The sequence below is a fragment of the Cydia strobilella genome, chromosome 20 (assembly GCF_947568885.1).
Source record: "Cydia strobilella chromosome 20, ilCydStro3.1, whole genome shotgun sequence".
NCBI classification, from domain to species: Eukaryota; Metazoa; Arthropoda; class Insecta; order Lepidoptera; family Tortricidae; genus Cydia; species Cydia strobilella.
The window spans coordinates 1175496-1201782 of NC_086060.1; the positions used below are offsets into that span (position 1 = coordinate 1175496).

General features: G+C 36.4%; 1 protein-coding gene across 1 annotated transcript in view; it reads right to left on the reverse strand.

The window, feature by feature from the left end:
• Positions 1 to 26287, reverse strand: part of LOC134750580 (alpha-2C adrenergic receptor) — a 661861-nt gene that overhangs the window by 462243 nt on the left and 173331 nt on the right. The window contains exon 3 of the mRNA XM_063685789.1: positions 19366 to 20552. Within this exon, the coding sequence (XP_063541859.1) occupies positions 19366 to 19911 (546 nt within the window). The 5' untranslated portion in view covers positions 19912 to 20552. The remainder of the gene's footprint in view (positions 1 to 19365; positions 20553 to 26287) is intronic.

The following is a 26287-nucleotide window of genomic DNA, read 5'->3' on the forward strand; positions in this document are numbered from 1 at the left end:
ATACACCAAGCGCAGAATGAGGAGTCAGTGAAAACTCAAGCTTACCACAGTCAGCTGACACACCACGAAGAAGACCCGCAGAATGATGAAGAAGAAGTGGTGGAAATTTCGTGTAACTTTGCCTGCAAGAAATCCAAAAGCCTGCTAGCGACTGCAATAATATCCATTAGGGACGACGAAGGTCACGTGACTCCCCTTCGTTGTTTAATTGATCCAGGCTCAGAATCAAGCTTTTTAAGTGAACGCGCAGCACAAGCTCTGCGAGTCAAGAGGTCACCTGTGAGAGGAACTGTTACCGGTGTCGGCGACCTCCAGGTCAAGATCAACAGCGTAGCACATGTTCAAGTATTGTCAAATCAAGATGACAGTTTCAAGCTAGATGTCAAAGCTTATATAATGCCCTCAAAGCTCACATCACAACTACCATCAAGGAAGATTAAGTATGACCCACAAGCCTGGTCACACATACAAGGACTCACTCTGGCTGATCCTAAGTTTCATCAGCCAGGGCGAGTAGACATGCTACTTGGTGTAAAAGTGTATGCACAAATACTAGAAGGAAAGGTAATGAAAGGTCCACCTGGCACTCCATGCGCACAAGATACAAGCTTAGGTTGGATAATATTCGGAGACACAGAAGGCACAGCATACACTTTAGAAGATAACATAGTTGTGATGCATCATCAGGTCGACGTCAACGACATGTTGAAGGCATTTTGGGAGGTAGATACTACAGATACAAAGAAGAGTCTCACGAGACAAGAAGAAAGGTGTAAGATGATTTACAAGGAGACTCATACAAGAAACGAAGAAGGAAGATACATAGGAACGTTACCATTCAAAAAAGAAGAACATCTATCTCCAAAAGGACAAACAAGAGACATCGCCATGCTGAGACTGAAACAACAAGAAAAGATATTCGCAAGGGAACCTAATCTGAAGAATGAGTATGTTAAAGCTATAGAAGAATACATGAAACTAAACTACATTGAAGAAGGTGAAAGGGAAGTAAACAATGAGACGGTATATTTACCACATCACGCATTGATTGAGGAAGAAAAGGAAACCACAAAGACAAGCGATCATGTAACTTTTGGCACTACTTCTGCGCCTTATCTTCCTGTCAAGACACTTCAACAAGTGGCAGTAGATGAAGGCAAGGAGTATCGGCTTACATCGAAAACCATTAAGGAAGATTCTTCCATGAATGACATGATGACCGGGGAAGACACCGTGCAGGACGTTGTAGATGTTGCCATACAAGACATTATTCCAAACCAATGGTACCACGTTCTAACTACGGAGAACCCTGCTGACATTTCATCAAGAGGCATGCCATTTAGTGAATTGAAGAACTGCGACCTCTGGTGGCATGGAACGCATTGGCTGAAACATAAGAACAAACAATTAGAACATCCAATAATAGAAGAGACATACCTGAAAATGAAAAAAGTAACAATACAAGTTAACTTAAATACAGATGAAAATACTGAAGTCCATAAGACCTTACCTGAGAAGTTTGAAGAATATGATACGTTACCTGATTTACGGAAGTCCATAGTTGACGCCAGAAGATTCTTGAAGTACCTGAAAGAGAAAAACACAAACACGGAAACGATAGTAACAACACAAGAACTAGAGAAAGCACTGTTATGTATAAGGGTTGTGCAAGCAGAATATTTTATGGAAGACGTAGAAAGCTTAAAAACAAGAAAAGGAAGAAGCACTAAGAGCATATTAAGAAATTTAAACCCTTACCTTGACGCAAGCGACATCCTCAGGGTGGGCGGTAGATCGTGCCAGTCTAAATTAGATGAAGAACGAAAGCTTCCTATGATTTTAGTCAGATGTCACTTCACATACCTAATCATGCACGAGTTGCACGACGCCCACCGAAGAACCTTACATGTACAATATCAGATGACCCTGAATAGTGGTGTTCATTTTGCCGGACCTTATCAAGTTTTTGTGTCTAGAGGTCGAGGTGCTAAAACATGTAAGGCCTACATAGCAATTTTCATATGCATGGCCACCGTGGCTATACACCTCGAATTGGTATACACCTGGGAAATGGCAGCTTGGAGGCATAGTGGATAAACCCGTGTGCGCGGATAACTTAACTCGTGTATACAGTGTAAAGGGTAGTGATTCAATCATAAAAAGAACTATCACTAAATTGTGTCTTATAATATGCCTGTTCATACAGCATCTTAATTCACTTAATGCTCCACGTTAAATTAATTTTGCATGTAGCTAGGTTTCAAATTTTCTGTAACTGAATACTGCCGTAATAATTGTGAATAAGAATTGTGTAACTTTTAGTAATTAAATTCCACCTAACTTGCTTATTATTATATACCTACCTAATACTCTCTCATACTTGCTTTTCTTTACTATACATAGTGTTATAGTTTGTCAATGCAATTGCATGCATTTATGTAGTTCTAATCATACAATTTGTTATAGTCAAATACTATGTACAATTTTGTAGATGAGTTGTATCTATACCTATGTAGTTTAAAAAGGTCGATGCCCTTTTGGTGGGCGGTATGTTAGTTGCGTTTTAAGCATGTGTGAGTGAGCGTATTAATGTATGCATGTATCTGTCAAATCCAGTCACAAATAAATCTTCAAACAGTGCACACGTCTATCTCTCAGAAAAATCCCTACATACAACTATCAACCTTATTACAAAGAACAAATGTATTTACTAACACATAGCTATAACGATGGTACTAACAATATTGTATGGAATTTTAAATGTTTTGAAATAAATATATATATATTTTAATATTTTTCATACATGCTCGTCGGTATAACAAAAAAAACCGGACAAGTGCGAGTCGGACTCGCCCACAGAGGGTTCCGTGCTTTTCAGTATTTGTTGTTATAGAGGCAATATTAATACATCGTCTGTGAAATTTTCAACTGTCTAGCTATCACGGTTCATGAGATACAGCCTGGTGACAGACAGACGGACAGTGGTCTTAGTAATAGGGTCCCGTTTTTACCCTTTGGATACCGAACCCTAAAAATGATATTATTTTTATTTTTATTTTATTTATTTGAAAATATGTTACATTTCTTTACAGAAATCCAATGCTTAAAATTAACATTAAACAAACAGGTTATAAAAATAACAATCAGGTACAGGATGGATTTCGGGGTAGAGGAATACCAAATGGCGATGGTGGAACGTCCTAGATACATATTGTGAAAGGTGGCTGGAGGAAGTCACTATTCGATACAGTTAATGTTAATTAATGATAACATTTCCCAAAGAAACATTAGGCCTTACACTCGCCTGACGTACCTACAAAATATCCATAAAATCGAATATTCAAAAATATTTCTAGACAAGCAAGTTTATTTTCAAAAATAAAAGAATGTTTCCTAGCAAAATGAGTTAAGGTTTTGAGGTAATTTCCCTCCAGGGCCCATCCACTCTTTCCACACTGTATATTTTAAATCGTTTGAATTTGAACTTACAATGATCTCGATAACTATCCGTCTCCAGGTCGATTCGAGGCCTAAAAATTGAAATGCCCGTCACGTTTAAACTTACACCCTGTACACGTCACTAGTCAGACTAAATCACGCCATTTCTCATTCTTCTCTTCCACAAAAAAACCGGAATTATAATTTCAAACCCCTTCAAGTCAGTGTGAAAACTCCCAGTATTTATATCCGTGCATTTTTCACTTTCAACCGGACGATCGCTCATCCTGGCGGCCATTTTGAAAAAACGTTTATGCCCGGTTTTATCCGGACAGTTTTATTTGCGTTCTGTGTTTAAAATGTAGTGAGATTTATGGAGATGCTATCCTGCAAATGCTGATCGAGTACTATAAGAACAATTTGACTTGTCATAATATCAGCGCAGACATGGCTTTTAACCTCCTATTCATGTACATGTGTAAAAATAGTAAAACTGCCCGACCATGCATAAAGGGGCCCACTGACTATCAGTCCGCCGGACGATATCGGCCTGTCAGTTGTTCGGAACTGTCAAATTTTTGTTCTAACTGACAGGCCGATATCGTCCGGCGGACTGATAGTCAGTGGGCCCCTTTAATAGACCTGTTATGGTACTATCGAACTGATCTGATCACATAAGTTGGCCATAGGAACTCAAAATAACGCAATCTAATTGTGTTTGGATTTATTAGAATTTCTTCGATGAGTATTAGTTGCCTGTTGAAAGAAACCTACAGTCAGCGACAAAAACTTGTAAAAAAAAGTTAAATTTATGATTTACCAATGGCTGTTACGGCTTTAATGCGAGATAAGACAATATTGTACAGTACTTCATATTTTTTCAACAGTAAACCAAAACCAGTAGTATATTTTTTATTATTGCATTGAAACATCCATTATATGGTGAAACATCCATTATTAGAGACACCAAAAAATCTATTACAAAGTTTCATTTTGATACATATTTCACAATTTTATAAAACACAAAGTAAACAAATAGCTAAATGTTACGTACACCCATAAAACAATACCATTAAACAAAAAGCCCTTTTTAGGGTTCCGTACCCAAAGGGTAAAAACGCGACCCTATTACTAAGACTCCACCGTCTGTCTATCTGTCACCAGGCTGTATCTCAGTTAAAATTTTCACAGATGATATATTTCTGTTGCCGCTATAACAACAAATACTAAACATTAAATTTGTACGGAACCCTCGGTCGGGTGGGCAAGTCCGACTCGTACTTGTCCGGTTTTATTACGTCTGTTTGAATAAATAACGAGCTTTAAACGCAAATTATGAAAAATATACGTTCCTGTCAAATTATGTCATTAACGGTCAGCAAAAATGGATAAAAGCGCGAGTAAAACTTTTTGCTGGAGATAGAGTACCTTCATTAAGGTCGTAAATAGTACTTTCCTATCGCAGTACACAGTCAAAGATCAGTAATTATTAAATAGTTATTAGTTTTACAAGGGGGCAGAGTTTTCGTTTAAATCCTCGTGCTTATAGTGTGTACTGTTACCGTAAACTTAAAAAAACGTAATGTTTGACTAGTGAATACGAGATTTTACTGAGGTGATACGGAAAACTAGTATTAACTAGGGAAAACACGTTTTCTCTAAAAACGTGTTTTATCGGTAACATATCCATTAATAATGCCCTTAAGCAAAGCTCTACTATGGGTACTAGGCGACAATATACATATTTATATAAATATATACATACAAAACGTCCATATAACGAAAATTTTTATATCCTTGCATAAAATGACTACTACAGCTACCAAAAGTAAGATAATGAAATATTTTTCCACATCACCAATTTGAAAAAGGGCTTTTTCTTCCCTGCTATTAGGGATCAAAGTAACACTTTTCTGTTCTAGGACACTATTTTTACATTCTTTTCCGAATTTTTTTAGCTTAAATAATATTTTTAAACATTATAATTACCTCATAGGTGATGTGAAAAACAATATGTGTCACATGCTAGCAAAATTATTTCCATCTAGGGCGTAACACACTTGAATCCATCACTACACTCAGGATTCTACTTTAGAATCCCTCGCTACTCTCGGGATTCTATTATAGAATCCTTCGCTTCGTTTAGGATTCAATTGGACAGCGAGGGAGTACGCTGTAAATATATAATTTTGCTCCCTTGTGACACAATCTACTATTAATGTCTTGTTCTGTGTAAATAAATGTACCTGCTTACCGAATACGGACCGAAGACAAAACCTATTTTAATTCCTCCATCCTTCATGAATAAAATAACAGGAGACAATTTCTGCAATCGACCTATACTTAAACTAAAGCCCTGGGCTTGGACACTAAGCTCTTTAGAAAGGAAAACGTAGCTTACTCAAACGGTATTTTCCTCTGACGCCTTAAGAAAGGTTGTGCAGTGAATGAGGCTGGTATCCTGTTATTCCTCATCAGAGACATAGGGCTCTCAGAAGGGATTTCCATTTTTGACGGTCCAGCACAGCGCGGCCTCCTGCAGCTCCGCCCAGCCGAGTCCTACTAATGCAGCCTCCGTTTTCGCTGTGCGCCTCCAGGTGGTACGTGAGCGACCTAGCCCCCTTTTTGCGGGAATGTTTTCGTTCCGTGGTTGTTTGGCCTTCGTAAAACGTCCTATCCAGCGCTATTTCCGCAGAAGTATCTCCTTAGCTCAAGGGGTTTCGTCCGGTCAATTCCCATAATTTAGTATTGGAGATGGTCAATGGCCAGTAGACTCCTACGTTTCGCCGCGAACACTTGTTTACAAATACCTGGAGTCTGGTTATGTCTTGTTTGACGGGCCATATTTCGCACCCATACAGGAAGACCGACTTAACGTTAGAGTTGAAAACCCTTTGCTTGGTGCGGCGAGTGATGACTGTGGTCCATACGGGTTTTAAATATGCGGCGCGGGTTTTATTGGTGCGAGCTTCAACATCCGCTTCTGCACCTCTCAGGGGGTCCATAACACTTCCCAGCAGGTTGTGAATGTGTGTAGTAGTAAAACACTTTATTGCACAAAACAAATAGGGCTGACTGCTATAGTTACCTACTGGCCACTATATAGTAATTGGCCACTTAAAAATAAGGCTTCAATTGGCTTGTTTCTTTCTCGATACCTCCTAAGTATACTGAGGCAAGTGCAAAATCAGGATTTCGCAGGAGAGCGGTTCAAAGGTACAACGGAACGTAACTTCCTTATTTGTTAAAGTAATTCCATAAAATTTTGGATTCGTTCTGGCGAGATTTCTTAGATTATGGCTGCATTAATGGAATTCCAAATATTATCGCACTTTATGATATATACGCGTATTTTAGCCAAACTAAAAAGCACTTAATCCACGCCAAAATTTTTGCTCACTACTTATTTTGTGCTTGTACGAGTACCTACACCTGTGCAATTCATCTTATTGTTTTTCCTCTGTTCACTGTCCTTATAAAAACAGACAAATTGCGGACATCCACGCACATTCCAGCGAACGATGCAGATCTAACGCGCCCTCGTTTACTGAACGCAAAACACGCAGACCACTTCCCGCCATAAAAGGCAAAAAGCTTATAAAAACACTGCAGATTAATCCAGCAGTTTAAATCTCCGTATGCTTCGCACTTTTGCCGGTCTAGTCGAACGAGCCGCAGGCAGTCTGAAACGAACGAGTCTGAGTCGTGAACGATAGTTACATCGTACACGAGTGTACACAGGCGTTTTCTGAAATAAATATTTAAAACCTGATTCTCACAGATAGTGGTGTTTTTTAAGTTATTTCAACTCATAATCACTAGCATAATCAATCCTGATGATAAAATAATTTGTACGTACATACAAGTGTCACGTACATACAAGTGAAAAAAAAATCACACTAAAACGTGACGTAATGGAATGGACATTTTGGGACATCTTTTTTTAATGGCAGGATGGAGAATGCTGTCGAGTCTGAGTAGAATGAGCCCTAGGATGTCCAGATTTGAAAGAATCAGGTTTTCAATATTTATTTTACAAAACGCCCAACACTAAAACTAACTCATGGCGATTTTAATACTCTTCTCTGTCAAATTGAAGCGGATTTAAATATAAGACCCTTCTGTAAACTTTGGAAACTTTGGTATGAGAAAGAAAGGAGTGAGTGCTGAGGTGACGGAAGATAGAGGAGAATGGAAGAGAAAAACATGTTGTGCCAACCCCACATAACGTGGGATAAGGGCAGGAAGAAGAATAGACCCTTCTGTAAACTTTGGAATCAGTTTAATTAAACGTAGGATAAAATGATTAAGGTAAGGAAATCATACTTTTAATGAGGTCTGACACCAATTATATTCTCTTATTCCAATTTAATTTCATTGAAAATAGTTGCTTGAATGCAGAATGAGATGGAAATACACGCCAGTTTTCTTTTCTTGTATCAACTTTTGTGTTACGCGTAGCCTTAACCTTCCATCTCCTCCAATTACACCAGTAAACTGTATACTTTTGTATTATAAAATGGAATAAGGTGCAATAAGGTCCAACTAAAGGTCTAACGCCTGTCAATTGTAAGTTGTTAAATCAGTTTAACCTCTAAATATTTATCAGTACGGTTTTTACTCACTATTATTTTTAGTCGCTTTTAACATGTCGCCAAAAGCGACTAAAAATAATAGTGAGTAAAAACCGTACTGATAAATATTTTGAAATATGTCTCACGAAAGTTTAAGTGCGATCAGTTTAACGTCTAGCTGACATCAAAACTTGAAAAGACAAATGCAATTTTGATTTGACAAAAATAAAGATTCAAAATTGAATAGAATGGGAGACCGTTTTATAGGCCTCTGGGCTAGAGGATAGTTTTTGAGTGTCATCACGCCTGTTAACATGATGCACAGTATAGTGGCAGGCGTGGTTCACTCCGCGATTTCGTCGCGTCGCTAAAAGTACATGCGGCCCACCCCAATTGTGGGGTCTAGCCATAGTAATTGCCGCGCACCGCTAAGGAACGGACGCCTGCTCGCGCTTGCGCCACCTTGCGGCCATATCTAACGTAATAGACGCGTTTAGAGTGAAACTTCTGTACCTAGTACTATTATTTATTCTGTTACAGTGATCGCACGCTTCGTTAAGCGGAGTCCGTTATTGGTAATCTGTGGCTAAAACTCGAACTAACTAAGGAAAATGGATCATTTACATTACTGGTGCGGGTTCGATGCCACACTGACGTTTTAGGGAAAATTCCACCAGAGAAATGAAGTTGGCAAAAGGGTACCGATTTACTATTTTCTACATTTCATTAGGTATACCTATATTACTATATGAATAATATATGCCTGATAAAAATGTACAAAAAACTAAGAAAAAGGCAAATTTTAAGCCGTTCTTCACTTTTTTCATTGTTATCTGTAGAGTAGTCCGAGTCGGACCAAGCTAGCTCTATATGGCATTTCCAACAAATTTTCAATGAAAAGTTGTCCGCATCGGGTAAGACTTGGACTTGCGACCTTTCTAAACACCGGTAGAATCGCTCTTAACCAACTGAGATGAGCTACGTACCATTTATTCATCCCATTTTTATGTCAATATGGTTTTGAATTAAATAGTAGTAAGGTCAACCGGGATAAATGCGTATTTTGAAAGATACGTTAGAAACGCAACATATTATAACTATTATTAGCCATCTTCATTAAAAGTTTAGTGGCCACACTGAACAGAGAGGGTTGCAATAGTTTTAAAATGCTCTGTTTAGAAGAAATCGTTAAAAGACGCATTTACCTCAAGCGACGCATTTAACCCAGTTGACCTTACTTGTCATAAAAACGGTTTTTTAGTATGTCTAGATTTCTAGAAAATATTTTTGAAGCTTTTCATAGTATTTAAATGTTATCGGCGACGTTACCTCGAAACTTGCAACAACTCGCGCTTGTTAAATTACTCGTCTTATCGTTTCAAATACTTTACAATTAATTCTCTAAGCCCCCAGTCCGTTTAGTTAACAATGCTGCCACAGACAATGTAGCAGAAGAGCTTGGACTTGTAAGAGAATAGTTATTTGTTAAAACAAATACACAAACAAGGGGGCAAAATCGTGCTATAGGTTAGTTAGTGCTTATGGGCATTTTTCGCAAGTCGAGAACTATTGGCAATTTTGCGTGAAACGAGGTAGTGCTACTCTAACCATCCCAGCTCCTCCATGAAGCTTAGCAATGTTTTCAGGTTGCTACCTGTCTCTTTTAGTGTACACGGAGTCCCTAGGTATATGCTCATGTATACTTCTACCTGTTTGCAGTCTACGAGAATGTGTTTTGTTGTTGTCTCTACTTCCATACACGCTATGCACATGGGGCTGTCCGTTTTTACCCATATTGTGTAGGTGTTTGGTAAGTGTGTTATGTTCTCGGCTAGGGACCCGGCCCGGTCTTGCGTGAGTCATCCTTAACGAAACTTATTTAATAATCGAACAAACTATCGTGAGACATATCTCAAAATATTTAGATCAGTGCCTGAGGAAGGATCCCCAAAGAATCCGAAACATGTCGCCAAAAGCGACTAAAACTAATAGTGAGTGAAACCGTACTGATCTAAATATTTCAATATATTTAATATCTGTTTCTCACGGAAGTTTAATTATAAAATTGTTAGGTTAGTAAGATAAGTTTATTTTCGAGTTATCGGAGTACTAAACAATTTAATTACTTTATATACATTTTGTTGTAGAACATTCACAAACTAAATATTGACGCAGTAATAATTTATAACAACACGAGAATAAAAATTGTTAATGAAATCTTTTTGTTTGGACAGATTCAAAAGATTACAGCAAATTTATGCTGACATGACCGAATTCACAAAAAAGGAGACACTCCGTTGTCCCCGTCTGATAAAATTTCAACTAGAATAAATCCCTGTAACAACCTTAATATTTACACCAATAAATTATGTTTTAGTGAAAAACCTACATACAACTACAATAACAGGTTATTAGCCTAAAAATTACAGTTATGACAGGCCATAACGCACATAAATCCATCTAGCGACCTTCACCAAGGAGGAGTTTTGGCCGAAGAGTGTCAAGTACCGGCGGTTCCGCGGCCGGCTCCCTGACGGCCCGGCCACGACATCGCGCGGCGGCGGCGGCGGCGAGCGGCGGCCATATGTGGGAACGAAAGGTCCGATCGCTGTGTCTCGCTCCAACCTATGGCCGCAGCTCGCCGCTGCCGCCGCCGCGCGATGTCGTGGCCGGGCCGTCAGGGAGCCGGCCGCGGAACCGCCGGTACTTGACACTCTTCGGCCAAAACTCCTCCTTGGTGAAGGTCGCTAGATGAATTTATGTGCGTTATGACCTGTCATAACTGTAATTTTTAGGCTAATAACCTGTTATTGTAGTTATTATGTAGGTTTTTCACTAAACACACTACACTTTACGGTACACTGCGGGGTTGCGAACTGCATCGCAGCCATAGGTAATTGTGTGTTTTAGTTTTAGTTTTTAGTTTTAAGATAATATCTTATATGTATGCTGAAAATAAAGAATTTAATTTAATTTTGTAAATCTCGAAAAAATACTAATTTGATGCCGTTGTTACAAAAGTACATATCCTGTTACCGAGCAATATATTTATAAATTAAATTAAATTAAATTGTCATTTATTTCAGGCCTAATACACCCATATGTGTTAGTAACTTACATAGCTAATAAAAATAATGTTAGTGCTATTACAAAACAAATTAACATGCAAATTTATGAGCCGATTTTTATTCTATTGTATTAGTTTTTTTCGTCAGAATGCGATAAAATTACGTCCTTATTATATACATACCTACAATATAATTTAGAGCAATTTTACTGTATGTCCTACGAAATCTTCCTGTGAGTTACGAAATCGTGCGGAATTTTCGTAGCAACGGAAGTTTCCAAACTTTTAATGTCACAAATATGGATTTCGTGTTTATCCCGCCAGAATGAGGAGCTCTTCAAGCTTACAAACTTATATATATCCATTATTTTTCCATATAATATATCTATGTATGTGTATTAAATAGCAAATAATATATATAGCAACTTACATAATTATAAAACCCAATATATTACGTATATTATATATGTAAATAGAAATAAAAAAATAAAATAGCCAGTTATGCATGTTTAATTAAACTTTTTTCGTTGACTAAGTGAATAAAAAATAATACCAAAATCTGACGCAAAAAGTAGTAGTAGTAGTAGTAAAACTCTTCATTGTACAAAAAAAAACATAAAACAGGAAAAACACACATCATTTGTACAAAGGCGAACTTATCCCGTTCAGGGATCTCTTCCAGTTAATATTTTCTATAAAAAAACCGACGATCGACCCCTATAAATGCAATTAAATAAAATAGTCAAACCTCTGTATTATTTATCATCTGCGATATCGATTACTCAGGCGTTATTTCATTTGCAACTATTTCTAAGACGGTTTCCCCGGGCATTATAAATTCTAACCCTCATTTAAAAGGGATTAAGCCCGTTCAAACTTTAGGGCACTTAAGCCCTTTAAAAACAACCCTTACACTTCAGCAACACTGTAAGTGAATGCCTACGTTTATTCTCTAAATGACATTTGTAAGTTACCTGTAGCATTATTATTCGCAAGTTGAGCGTTTGAAGGGTTAACTTTGTTTTGTAACTATTGAGAGGATTAAACTTTTAAGGTGATATAAGGTTGAGGGAATTTGGAATAAATAAAGTTTGAGAGTTTGTTAAGTGTTAACGTTTTATGTTTATTTTGCTAATATATAAAGTACCGTCAACCGGGGTGAATAGGGATGGCTGGGGTGAATACCGACAAAATTTTAAATGTGATTTACCTGACAATTTCTTAGAAAATACTCATGCAAATCGTATCATTCGATTGTAACGTTTTATTGTTATTTGATTAAGTATTATTATTATTATTTTTTAATTTGTGGCTATGGTGGCGCTGTTTTTCGTAATATTTTCTGTGTGCATGTGCCTAGTTTTAAGATTTCAAACATAATGTAATGTTGTTACTGAATAAATTGATGATGATGATGAAAATAATTTTTTGTGTGATACAATTTGTGTGGGTATTATTTAAGAAGTCGGGTAAATCACGTGTTAGGTTTTGTCCCTATTCCCGCCGGTTGTCGGTACCTATTTAAGATAGTTTGATAATTATATCTCGTTTTATTAAACCTTAGCATAACTTTCCTCTATTATAATTATTATAAGCACATATTTTTATATGCCTCCCCCCCCCCCTTTGCTCTATTTCGTTCGATTGTTTATAAAATCGACATTGTTTATAAAATATAAATGGAGCTATATAAACTAATTACAGACCTAGACTCCAACGCGTAGTTTTAAAATGAGAGCGGAACTACGTTTGTATGAAAAGGTGCCATTCGGTCGAGCTTAGCCGGGGGAAAGAGTCCCCTCTTTCCCCCGGCTAAGCAAGCACAAAGTTACTTAAGTATAAACCGAAATTGTTCCACACTTCCTCAAATAGAAGGTGCGAACGCGGTTTCTATTAAATTTACTTTGAACGATTCATGATGAAATACCAGTTATAAACGGTTAAATATTGATTTAAAAACCATTTATGAGAGTGTAATAATTTGATTAATATTTACGTACCCTGTACAAATTGGATAAGTATTTGAAAGAGGTTTCTTTTTGTTGATTCTGGAATACCTACTGGTAGGTAGGTACCTATAAATTTACAGTACTAGTGCGATAACGCATTACGTAAGTATGTCGAAAATTTTAAGGGTTATATCATATGTACTGTAAAACGTTGTACGATACATGAGCGAATAGGTAATTCTCAACGCGTCTCGATCGTACCTTCCTTCTCTCCCTTCCCCTCCCTTCGGTCGTGTTTTAATTTATCGCCACTCGTACATTTGGTGCTACTTTACAGCACTTGTGCGATAATTACACATTACGTAACTATATGTCGAAAATTTAAAGGGAATTTATGTACTGTAAAACGTACGATACATGTGCGAATACGTAATTCGCAACTCGTGTCGATTTAAAACACTCCCTTAGGTTATGATTATACTATTACTTATTCTGTGCTTCGGTCGTGTTTTAATTTATCGCCACTCGTTGTTAATTTCCTATTTTTCGCACTTGTATCGTAATGTACAATTTTTAACGTTTAACTGTCTGTCTGTCCACGGCTTAGCTCAGTGACTTTTAGAGTCGGACCAATCTAACTATTCATAGCATTTGCAACGACAAAATGTGGCAATGAAAGAGAAAAAATAATGCTAGTAGATAACTAAAATTGGATATGAAATAGTTATTTGTTATACAAGGGTGCAAAGTTGTATTTTACCCGCGAGTGTGGAATTGAAACATGAGCAAGCGAAAGGATTCTATAGTTGAACCACGAGCGAAGCGAGTGGTTCTAAAATAGAATCCTGAGCGTAGCGAGTGTTTCAACACACGAGAAGTAAAATACATTTGCACCCGTGTGTAACACAAAACTTTTCCCCTCACTATAGCGAGGAAAGTGCAACATCCACAGGCGTTAGATCATCTTCATCACTGGAATCACTAATTTTTTTACGATATTATAACAGAAAACACTAGAAATTCAGATTTTTACGTGAGTCGGTGAGAAGAACAGTAAAAATATTGTTGACAATGTTGACATTTCTGTTCTGACGTATGAAATGTCAACGATGCGTTTTGAAATTGCATCGACTCAACTTGTGCGTTCAGAATTATATTTAACATCATTACAAAAAATCTAACGTTTCTTATGGAATTTTAAGGTTTATGGCTTAAATTTATTAAATAAAGCTAAATTTGGTATTTTTTATTAGATTCTCAAACCATTTATTTAATGATAATTAACATCGAACGAACCATTATCATGAGCGTTTTACGTTTTGTTATCTGTAAAGCTACTTAAACACGCTCCATCCAAGGTCAAATTACTTTCCCCACTAGTGGATAAAATGCGTTTTTCCCCGCTTGTTTTAAAGGATAATAGACGGCTTTCCGAGCTAGTGAGGGGAAAAATATTATTTATGACTACAATGAATTTTCTTGAAAACGGAATATTCACTAGATGTAAGAAGGCCATTTTTTACGTTTCAATCATAAAGATGGTTGGTTTAAGCCTATCTGCTTATAGACCTATTACTATCTCCTTCTAACGTAACAGTTGCCTCCCGCTCTTGCGAGCTATGTAAGTATTTAAACAAATATTTATACACAGGCAAGACAATCTTTCTCCCTCACTCCACCCAAAAAAGAGCAGAAGATGAATAGTTCCCAAGCTGTCCAATTTCAGTGTCAGCATACTTTCCAGACAAGTTAATTCCGCGGCGTTCATTAGGCAACACGACTGTCGTATATCAAAACCTAGTAAATGACAAATTTCTGCAAATTCGTGTCTGGCCGATCGAGGCCCAGAATTGAACCCTGTGGTATTCCGACATCATTGTTTTTAAACTCGATTTGCTTGATCCAACGATTTGGTTTTCCATGTACGATGACATCATATCTAACGATGTTCCGTTAAACCCGTAGTACGTGAGCTTAGTAAGAAGAATATCGTGCCTACGGCAATCGAACGCCTTCAGATAAGTCACGAAATGACTTCCGGTTCGAACGCCATCTTGATAGTAGCCTCGTGATTAATTCCTTTGTTTTTTGCTCATTAATATTGTTTAAAGTGTAATATCGATAGCTTTATTATACAATAATCTAATGTGGTAGTGTGCAGTGAATGGAGAATTAATCTCAAAGCGTGTTTAACCACCATTTTGGAGTCAACGGCCGGTAGTCCACGTGCTTCTCGTAAAATCCAGCTATCGGTTTTACGAGACAACTACAACAACCACCGAACAGCGTCGTGCTCTAAGAGCATTTATTTTGTTCCTACCCTTTTACGTGACATTGGCTACGGGCAACACCGCCCTCAAGTCCATCAAGAAAAAGAAAAGTCACGAAATATGCTAGCACAATGTTGTGACGTATCCAAGGACTCAATTATGAAGTCAAATACTCTTCTAATCGCCGCCCCCGTACTTTTGCTAGCTCGGAAACTCGGAATCCATACTGGCAGTGCGTATTTTATGTTTTACGCTCTCGTGTATAAGTAAAATTTGGTCTAAAGCACTTACTCGGTTTTGACATAGGACAACCGAACAATCAACTCCCTTTTTTACAATATACACCTAAAAAACACATTTCAACATCCTTATTTCTATCTAAATAAAGACGATTTTCGAATACCAGAACTGCAATGGTCGTAGTGCAATATTCATGATGCTTAAATGCGGTTAGCTGCGCTCTATTACAAGTTATTAAAGACTAATTTATAATGTTGTAGCTGTATATGTTGTGGTAATGTTAAATTGCAATATTGTTTGCGGTAATGCAGCTGTCGACAATCTTATTATAATGGTATTAAGAGTGTTCTTGGTGTGATTCAGCTGATTTTGGGGAGTCTTTTATGATGAAGTTGGTTGTGGACATCGCAATCTTAGATGTAACGCGGTACATAAAGCAGGTTACCAGAGAATCTAGAGATCCTATTAGAAAGAGCAATTTTAACGTTTTGTCAATATTAGGGAATTATAATTTACTTTTTTAATCTACTTGTAAGCCCTATGTTATACTAGCTATATGGATTAATTTTAAAAGTGGGCCAAGTGCGAGTCGGACTCGCGTTCCAAGGGTTCCGTCCATTACACAATTTTAACAATGTATTATTTTATCTAAAATGTGAGTGAAATATCTTTAAAAAATTCGTAGGGGTCGGATCAATAACTAAGTAATTAAGTTCGACTCACGCTTGACTGCACATTTCTAATAGGTTTTCCTGTCATCTATGGGTAACATCTATAGGGACTTAATCGCGTATTTAAGTTTTCGGAGGTAAATCTTACAACTTAAATACGCGATTAAGTCCCGTTTTACAATTTAATAATGTGTAGAAATCGTGAAAGTTTAAATCAGTGTTGTCCATTTCATGTTTTATTTCCATTATATTGATACATTTTAAATTACAATATCATACCTTCAACGGTGTAGGCCTTATTTTGCCTGTACGTATTACGTGTCTATTTTATATATTTAAAGGAAAATGGGGACTCGTATGAAGAAGCTGTCGTCCATTCTCCTCTTAATAGGTAAAAAATTATACATTAGATAAGATGACAATGACACATCAAGCGAGTTTGCAGACCGTTTACCTGCAGCTAGTAATCATTATAATGACAGCGATTATGACGTCACAATCATCGGAATCATTAATGATGGTGTAAAATTTCTATCAACGCAGAGTAAATCAGTTCTGGAAAACCAACCAAGTATAACTGGGCTATTTTTAATTAATTATTTAGTATTGAGGCAATTATTTGTTGTCAATTTTTGGTTAAATTTCTCGTTATAATTAATGAATCTCTTCTGCACCAGCATTTATGTCTTTGTTTGACCCAATGGTTGACCGGTAGAGAATGCCGTTTGGCATTAAGTTGGCTATTTGTACATTTTTCTTTATTTGAACAATAAAGTTTATATAAATAAATATTTGTAACAAAAATATTATATTATTTTCAATTGGGTTACAAAAATATCACTCAGAGGACGAGTTTCTGGGGCATAATGTAAATTGCCCTTATATTATTGAGAATGAGGAACTTTATCAATACACTTAGGTACCTTCGTTGAAATCTGACGGAAAAAAGTACTAAAAATCTTATTTCGTATAAACACTTCATATCCTCATACCTACTCCAATACACATCCAACTATGTTTATGTTTTTTTTTATCAGAATTGTTAACTATTTTCCATTTATTTAAATTGTAAAACGAGACTTAATCGCGTATTTAAGTTTTAAGATTTACCTTCAGGCTTCTCCAAGACCACGGGGGCAACGCCGTCCTTGAAACGTCGGAGGTAAATCTTAAAACTTAAATACGCGATTAAGTCCTGTTTTACAATTTAATCATGTGTACAAAGAAATCGTCAAAGTTTAAATCAATGTACTTTCCATTTCCTAGTAAGTACTCATTTTCTTTACTTCGTTTATTCTCGTTACAGAAGCGATTGCTCGCTAATCGATGACAATATTTTTAAACAATAAATGCTGTTTAAATGATTAACGACGTCGCCGATTGTCTTCGCCATTAACATTGTGTGGCTATAACTCTTTTCCTAGACAGATATTAGAATTCAATAGATGATTGGCGATAACTAGGTGTAGGTATTTCTTGTTATTATTGTGTTGTGACAAATAGTTTGCTGGAAATAATATGTTGCAACACGTTGTACAAACATGATTAGTAGTTACAACGTCATGGAATGAACTTATAATAACCACAAAAATACACACTTTTTAGGGTTCCGTAGCCAAAATAGAAAAAAGGAACCCTTATTAGTTTCGTAATATTAAAATAAAAAATAAATAAGAGCATGCAGCAAGCATAATGAGGGCTAACGCGTATGAATTCGCCGCTAGGGGCGCTAGTGTAGATGGTGGTCTTTTCCATAGTTCGAAATGTCAAATGTCACTTGTCACTTCAATGACTGACAGATGTTCTATAGTCTTTTGGACCACCATCAACAGAGGCGCCAACTGGTGAGCAAAAAAACGATAGCCCTCATTCTTGGCATACATATTATGCAGCCTATCCAAGGACGAAGAAATAGAAGTGGGAATGAATAGTATACATATAATAAATGCTCAGTATATTCCGGTTTTAGTGTACTGTCGTTTGGGCGAATTATTTTTCACCAAACTTCACTTCCTAAAAAACTTATAGTTTGTCAGTCTATCCGTATGTCACAGCCATTATTGAATTTATATCCTATTGAAATAATAATTTTGAAGATATTTCTATCCAAATTTTGTTTTACCGTACGTTTTAACTGTTTCGATTTGTGTTGTCGTTTGATTTACAATTTCTTTTTTCTCTTTTCCATAGCCGATTATAGTTTTTTTTAGAGTCTTATTTTATAATTATGCAATATTTAAACCCTGTTGAGATCACTGTTGAGATCGCTGTTGTCTTAAAAAATAATAACCGAATTGAATTGAATAGTTTTAGGCTATAAACTGAAATAAATAGTAGTGTGTCTACTTGAAAAACCACAAATTAAAATATTTTCATAGAAAATAATTTAATTTGTTCTCATAGTTTTAGGCTGTAGTAATTTCAAAAAAAACCACACCGGCAATAGGATTAATAGCTTATTTTGGTTGACATCAAATGAGGCCACATTCAATTTTTTCGAATGTCTGATGAAAATTCCTAAGAAATGCAATGTATCTATTGTATATGGTATGTAATTTGCACTTAGATCAAAAACGATACACACAGTTAAGACTTAAAATATTGACACGGATAAAGTGTCTATAAAATATGTGTACACGACCTTTAGGTAGGTCGTGTACACATATTTAAGACGCTTTACACTACCTTAATAGTTTTTTTGCCTCCGTAAGTACCTGTCGATTTTTCGGTTCTTGTCCGATACCTACCTACAAAAGGCATGATTGTAGACGAGTTTTTATTTTTTATCGTGCAATAATCGCCTTATACAATATCGAGCAAGGGCCTGACACTCTTTGATAGAGAAAGATAGTCTTATTGCGATTAATATAAGAGGAAAGAGAAAATAGTGCCATGTTTTGTCCTTATCACCGACCGGGTGGCATCATAGGGTAGGAGGCGATGGCGAAATACCGAAATTTATAAGTGAAAGAGAAAAAATCCTATACTGCCCAAATTTTATATGAATATTCTTTCTCTTACCCCCGGTCGCTCGGTGGCGCGTCTATAATTACTTGTATGTACTATGTCTATGATATCGAGCGATTTCTCGCTCCAAAATGTAAAACTCGTACCCTTTTGCGTGTAAAATAAAAATAAAATAAAAACTAAACTCACCTGTGTGATACTCCAGTAGCGATCCAGCGAGATGAGGCACAAATTCATGATGGACGCCGTGCACAACAACACATCCATGGCCGAGTGGATCTCACACCACCAGAACCCGAAGATCCAGTACCCCATCAGCTCGTTCGCCAACGAAAACGGCATTATTATCAGTCCCAGAAAAAAGTCCGACACAGCCAAAGACGCGATAAACCAATTCTGTATGTTTTTCAACGCTTTCTCTGTCACTATCGCTATAATAACTAGCATATTCCCTACCACCACCATTATCATCAACACAGTCACAACCACTGACGCTAAAATTATGTGAAACTGACTGTAGCCACTTGGATACCAGTTCTGCAACACCATATGGCTGAGGGACTCGTTTGACGTCGCGTTCTCTGTCGCGTTTGACATCTGTAGCGCCAGGAAGTCTTCTTGGCTGATGCCCGTTGCGACCGGGTAGGTCGAGTTGAAAAACGTGGCATTCAGGTCCGTCGGGAGTGTCGGTACGGTGGTTTTCGCAACTAGAGCCGTTACATTAACCGCCGCCATGTTAGATTTCTTTCTCCTTGACGACGCCAGCTTTTTGAATTTTAACTATCTACCCGATTAGAATTGATTGTTTTGGCCCCGTTGAAATTCAGAGGTGAAAACTAATTTATTGCCTATAGGAACGGAATTTTATATTAACTAACCGTTTTATTTATATTTACAGCGTTATTTTATACCCGTTTTTTCCGAACTACGCGTGATTTTACAATCGTTTCTAGCACTAACACATGTGAACGCTAATTTTTTATTTACAAAACGAATTTAACAAGCGTTACCTTATCTAATATTGCTTTAACACCGAAACGAACACAAAAATCTTGTGAAATAAATAGACGCGCAAAAAATAATAAAAATATACACTCGCGTTGGAGAGCACACTCAAACAAGCCCTAAGTCTATCAGCCCTAAATTAAAAAAGTTACTTTATACAGTCGAAGGATCTTCGTGACGTCATAGCGCACTCTTCAACTTTCTGCGATCCCAAAATTTGTTTAAATCGGCCATTTTGTTTGAAAGTCAAGCGGCCATCTTGTTCACATCTTCTGCGGCGCGTCTCACTCAGCCATCGATTGTGTGGTAATGAAATATTGCGTGTTTGTCCTCGGCGTTAAGAACTGTAATTTTCTCTATTGTCAGGCGTCCTGTAACAAGGAGAATGATTTGACACGTTAATAACAATTTCATTATAGGTTATTATGTGAAAATTCTCAAGATAAACGATTAAGGGCCGGCGTACACTGAGTTTTATTGCGCTTCGTTAATTTATAGCTAGATTAAAGTAAACTTTGTTTATTTAAACTATTTTTTATGAAGCAGAAACGTGTGGTAGACCTCCGTGGCTCAGTTGGCAGAAGCGATTGTCCTGCCGGAGGTGATTTTTTTTTCATTTTTGCAATAATTTGAATTTTTTTTTGTTTTATTTAGAAACATAATTTCGTGAAGGCATTTAGAACAAAGATAATAAGAAAATCATTTTGAGTAATTTTAATGTGTATTGGGATAACTTTGAAAACGGGGTAATTTTGAAAATAACAAATATACTATAATCAATGATTTTCAAATGTATCTCGTTTTGGAACTTACCCCAATTTACTTTAGTAACATTGTACTACAATAATTATAGAAAAATGGATGATTATTATAGTTTATAAAATTATAGTTTATCACCTAAGCGGGAAAAGTATGCGGTGTTGACGCACTACCTATTTGTCCCTCTTGCCGCGGAAACCACTGGCTGTTGGTGTGCTGAGGCCAAGACTTTTATTGGGGAAGTGGGCAGACGGTTGCGGGAGAGTGGTCATGACCCTCGCTCCGGGTCGTTCCTTTTGCAAAGGTTGTCCATCGCTGTTCAACGTGGCAACGCGGCGAGCGTGATGGGCTCCTTTGCATCTGGAGGGGCGCGGGGCGCATTTTGTGAATAGTTTTTGTGTTTGTTAGGTTTTAGTTTAGGTTAAGATTATAATAATTTATCTATATCAAAATGTGAAAATATTAAATTTTTAGGATTATCTAAACTGTTTATCACCTTAAGTATTTTATTTCTAGTTTTTAATTAACCTACTTTATTATAGGTATCTTAGGTACAGAATTATATAAATTACATAACTTTTCAATGGTGTCTACCTGTCAACATAATATTTGGATCTAAGAAGAAAAACTTTTCTCACTAGATCCATTTTGGATCTATAGAGAATGATTGGAGCCATGCCTTGTCTAACAAATTTATAACGAATGAATATTATTTTAATAAAATACAGGATAATTTTGTTATCTGACCAAACTCTGAGGGGTGAAAATATGTAGGTCATAATGAACAACTTTTACTTTTACAATGTGCTGTCTCATACATTTCGGCGAATCAGAGTTAGTGTTTTTAGCGTTCCGTGCAAAATTTTGTTTTGAAAAACGGAACACTTATTTTTTAATAAAACAGCAGATTTTTTGCCGGTTATTTTGGCAAATCCATAGCTTTGGAATTTAATAATCTATTTAATAAATAGGAGAATCAAAATTATATTTCAGAGAAGCGTCACCTACAACTTTCCCAAAAGATGCTCCCTTATCGAACCGTGTCAATAAAAAGAGTAAACAATCCGATAACAAAGGCGAAAAATCGTATTTTTCCCTTTGAAAATTATTACGGAAAATATTCATTTATTCGATACCTAGTTACCGACAGAAAAAGCGAACGTCACAAAATTACTTGCAAATCTGAATTTATTCGCCGCAACACTTCGTTTCATTAAAAAAATACTTTTTTGTCTCTTCTCTGATACTTTTTGGGGTTCCCTTTCGTCGAAATGCGACAAAAAGCGTTTAGAAACACAAAAAAACAATGGATTTCACTGAGCTTGTCCTATTGTGAAGTGGACTGAAACCGTTTTTATTAACAATTTGGTCTGGACAAACTGTACGGCTATCACCAGTTTGCTTTGAAACTAACATATTCGCTAGCGTGTGCGTAACTTACTATACTACCCTAACAGCATGTATACGTCATTATGACGCCATAATTACGTCATTATTACTTCGTTATGACGTCGCTGACGTCACTTTGCTACCTGGGTACAACATTCATATGCGAGTACGAGCGAGATGCATAGAAAGTTAGTTACGCAGATTTTACCGAATATGTCAGTGACACTGCTAAGGCAGTCGTGGTAAGGGTAGCCTTACCACGACTAACAACAGTAGTGTTATCAGTGACAAGGGAGCGTATTCTGATTGTATTAAAAGGTTATTAATGTGATTTGGATGGGTCTATTGTTTCCCATATAGTTTTAAGTCATTATGTATTGTTTCCACATTTTCGTTAGTCATAATTTGGTTTTTCTCAGAAACGCGTAACTTTTCAGGATTGCCAAAAAACCTAAACCTAACCTAACCTATCTATAGGATAACCTGAGGAAAATCCTGAAAAGTTAACGATTTCAGAATTATGACTAATGATAATATGATAATCATTACATTATGACTTTCAATAATTATGTCAAACTTCTTCTTCTTCTTCTTTTAAAATTATGGCTTCAGCCCAGTGGGACTATTTCGCTAGTATCAAGGTATTAAGAGGTTTAAAAACGACAAAAATTGTACGGTTGTACAAGACAGTGTACGGTGATTTGTTAGCTCTTGTAAATCGATAGCTAGACTTTACAAGAAGCACGTGGACTACCGGCCGTTGACTCCAAGATGGTGGTTAAACGCGCTTCACAATTAATTCTCCATTCACTGCACACTACCACATTAGTTTACTGTATAATAAGCTATCGATATTACACTTTAAAAAATATTAATGAGCAAAAAACAAAGTAATTAATCACGATGCTAACTATCAAGATGGCGCTCGAACCGGAAGTCCCAAGGGGACCCCGATCTGATGTGTTATATATATGATCTGTCAGTGTCAAAAGTTACATGTATGTTTGAAGATTGTCACTTTTGACACTGACAGTTCATATCAATAACAAATCCAGATCAAATTCATAACCTGTTACAAGTATTACAATCAGAATAAGTACACCTTCGCTTCGATCGATTAACTAAACAAACATAAAAAAAAACTTCGGCATTTCACTAATTGAAATTTCTGAGCTAAGATTGTATTCAGATATAATCACGTTTCACTCTTGACTCTTATACGTCACGCCATTTTTATCGAAAGTCAAACTCATTAGAAATCGAAATCCTGGTAGCTTAATTACGAAAGAATGGGCCAAGTAAATGGGTAAAGTTTCAATAATTTTGTTCATTTCGTGTTCTGAGTTCCGTCTGATAAGTTTGTGAAGATTTGTATTAATGATACAAGTTTTTAATTGGAGCATGATCTTCGGAATCTGTGATGGATGGTTTTCTTGATGGACTACTGCCGCCATCTTGGCTTTATAATTTATTTAATCATAAGTACATACTTGCTTATTATAGTTATTATCTACTTAACTTGTTTATGAGATTTTAGCGTTTTTAATTTATTTCTATTTGCATTGTTTTGTTAATATTAATTGTAACTTCGTTTATACTGATGTTCAATTCTAATTCTTATTATTATTATTACAAAATAAAAACGATCATTATACGACAAGTAGTACAAGCTGAAATGTACAGTCGCCATCAGATATATCGGAGCGACGAAGGTGCTCACAAATATCTGAACACGCCTCTATTGTCAAGGCGTTAAGTGCGTGTTCAGATATTTTTGAGCACCTCGGCCGCTCCGATATATCTGATGGCGACTGTACGTATATTTTACCTGTGTGCAAATTGTATACATGTGATAAATAAACTAAACTAAACTAAACTATGGCACAGTATAAGTAATAGTTCTACGGTACAGAAAATAAACTTCCTACGAAACCGAAGTTTGACAGCGATTCAGGGACGAATCATGCTGTCCCTTTCTTATGTATGGTACTATCCCTTTCGGCTATTTAGGGTTGTCAAAATTCAAGTCATTATCTTATCTGTGGCCGTACACACAAAGGGACGACGTCAAGTTGTGCCAACCCTAATAATTATTCGGAGCAACGCAGAGCCGAACGGAGCCGAGAATGCCCGAAAGGATCAGTTTCGCCCCCCTGGTATTGGGACATACTTTAGTCTTGTATGATCCAAATGGGATCAAAAAACAAATCAAATTGTCCTTAAAGATATAAGAAAGAAGCACAATATTTCCTTTTTGTTAAAAAGAAATATGACTCCCTTTGGCATTGAGTGGGCACGAAAATTACCAAAGGGGTCGCCAACATTTCTTTTCCTATTTCATATCGTAATAGCGATAGTTAATATTTTCTTTTCATACACAAATAGCGAGAAAGCTCCATTGTGTTCGTCTCAGAAAGTGATAACAAAAGAAATCATTAGACTAATTTGTGATTCATAATAATCATAATATTATGCTCATGTTTCATAGGGTCTTAGTCGCTATTATTATATTTTGAGATTGAATTATAAGGATTGAATTATAATTTAACATGGATACACGTGTAATTTAGGGATTAAGGATCATTAAGATTTGATTATCTAGACACGGCATAAATTGATGTAAACATAACACTTTACGACACGCAAACAAAATATTTTACAGTACCTACATCTGAAGCTACATTACGACACCAAGTGCTATAGTAAGCAGATTACGTAACTATGTCGAAAAGTTAAAGGGTCATATGTACTGTAAAACGTTGTACGATACACGTGCGAATAGGAATTTCCTATTTTTCGCACTTGTATCGTAACTATAATTAAAGGAAGTGTTATGGACGTCGATTCTAATTTAACAATTGTTAAATACTTATTATTTTCTTTAATCTCAACTCATCTCATCCAAAATTAAGAAACTAACGGCCCGATTCGAACAATGCTTATAAGAAGTCACAGCATTTTTTCAACCAAAAAACGTCACTTTTGACACTGACAGATCGGTATCGTACTGCTGTGACTTCTTATACGCATTGTTCGAATCGGGCCGTATGGAATGAGTGCAAAGGAAAGTTTTTGCACCGTAAAATATTTCAAGATTGACGATCCATGAAAATAATATATGTTATTATACTTATATCAATAACGATAGCTTTAGGTACCCAAAAAACGGGTTCCCCTCATCTGGCAGAATATTATTTGCCAGAAATACACTTCGCATAACACGTATCGCAGAAAACTTTTAGTCGAATGCTACTTTCGCATAAATATATACTAGCCATAATAGTCATTTCGCATAATATTCATTGGTTTTTCTGCCAAATTATAGTATGCAAAAAGAAATTATGCAAAGCAATATTATGCGAAAAGCATGCAGCATGCGAAAGGTAATTCTTTCAAACGACATTTCTGCCAAATAACATTACGCAATACAAAAATATGTCAAAAAACTTTCTGCAACACAATAGGGATCCCTAAAAAACTGTTAAACTTCAAATATAAGGTTTTTTACTATCCAAAATGCAATTTTCGTTTGATCTTTCATCGTTTATATATTACAGATATCCTCTAAAACTGTAACTAGTCGAGATTAAGACAAGTCCCTTATGCCTTATGCTTTCCCTATGCTTCCCTTTGCCAAGTCAACCCCATATAATATCATCACATAACTCATACATATGCAGACGTCTTAACGACGTACACATACATATATAGAAATCTCGAAATTAGCATCGCCCGGCCTTTCTCGCTTGACCGAACCTAAATACCACATGTCAACTTCCAAACTACTAATCTGCGGTGCTGCTTTTGATCAACACTCCCTTAATCAAAAACCAACCCTCTACCCTTAAAATAGAGTTTAGTTTTCTTAATAGGAAACGCTAATCTTTCATAGAAGGTTGCAGTTTTCCACTGTGCGTTCCAATTTGTTTCTTATAAGCATTGGATAGAATCTATATTT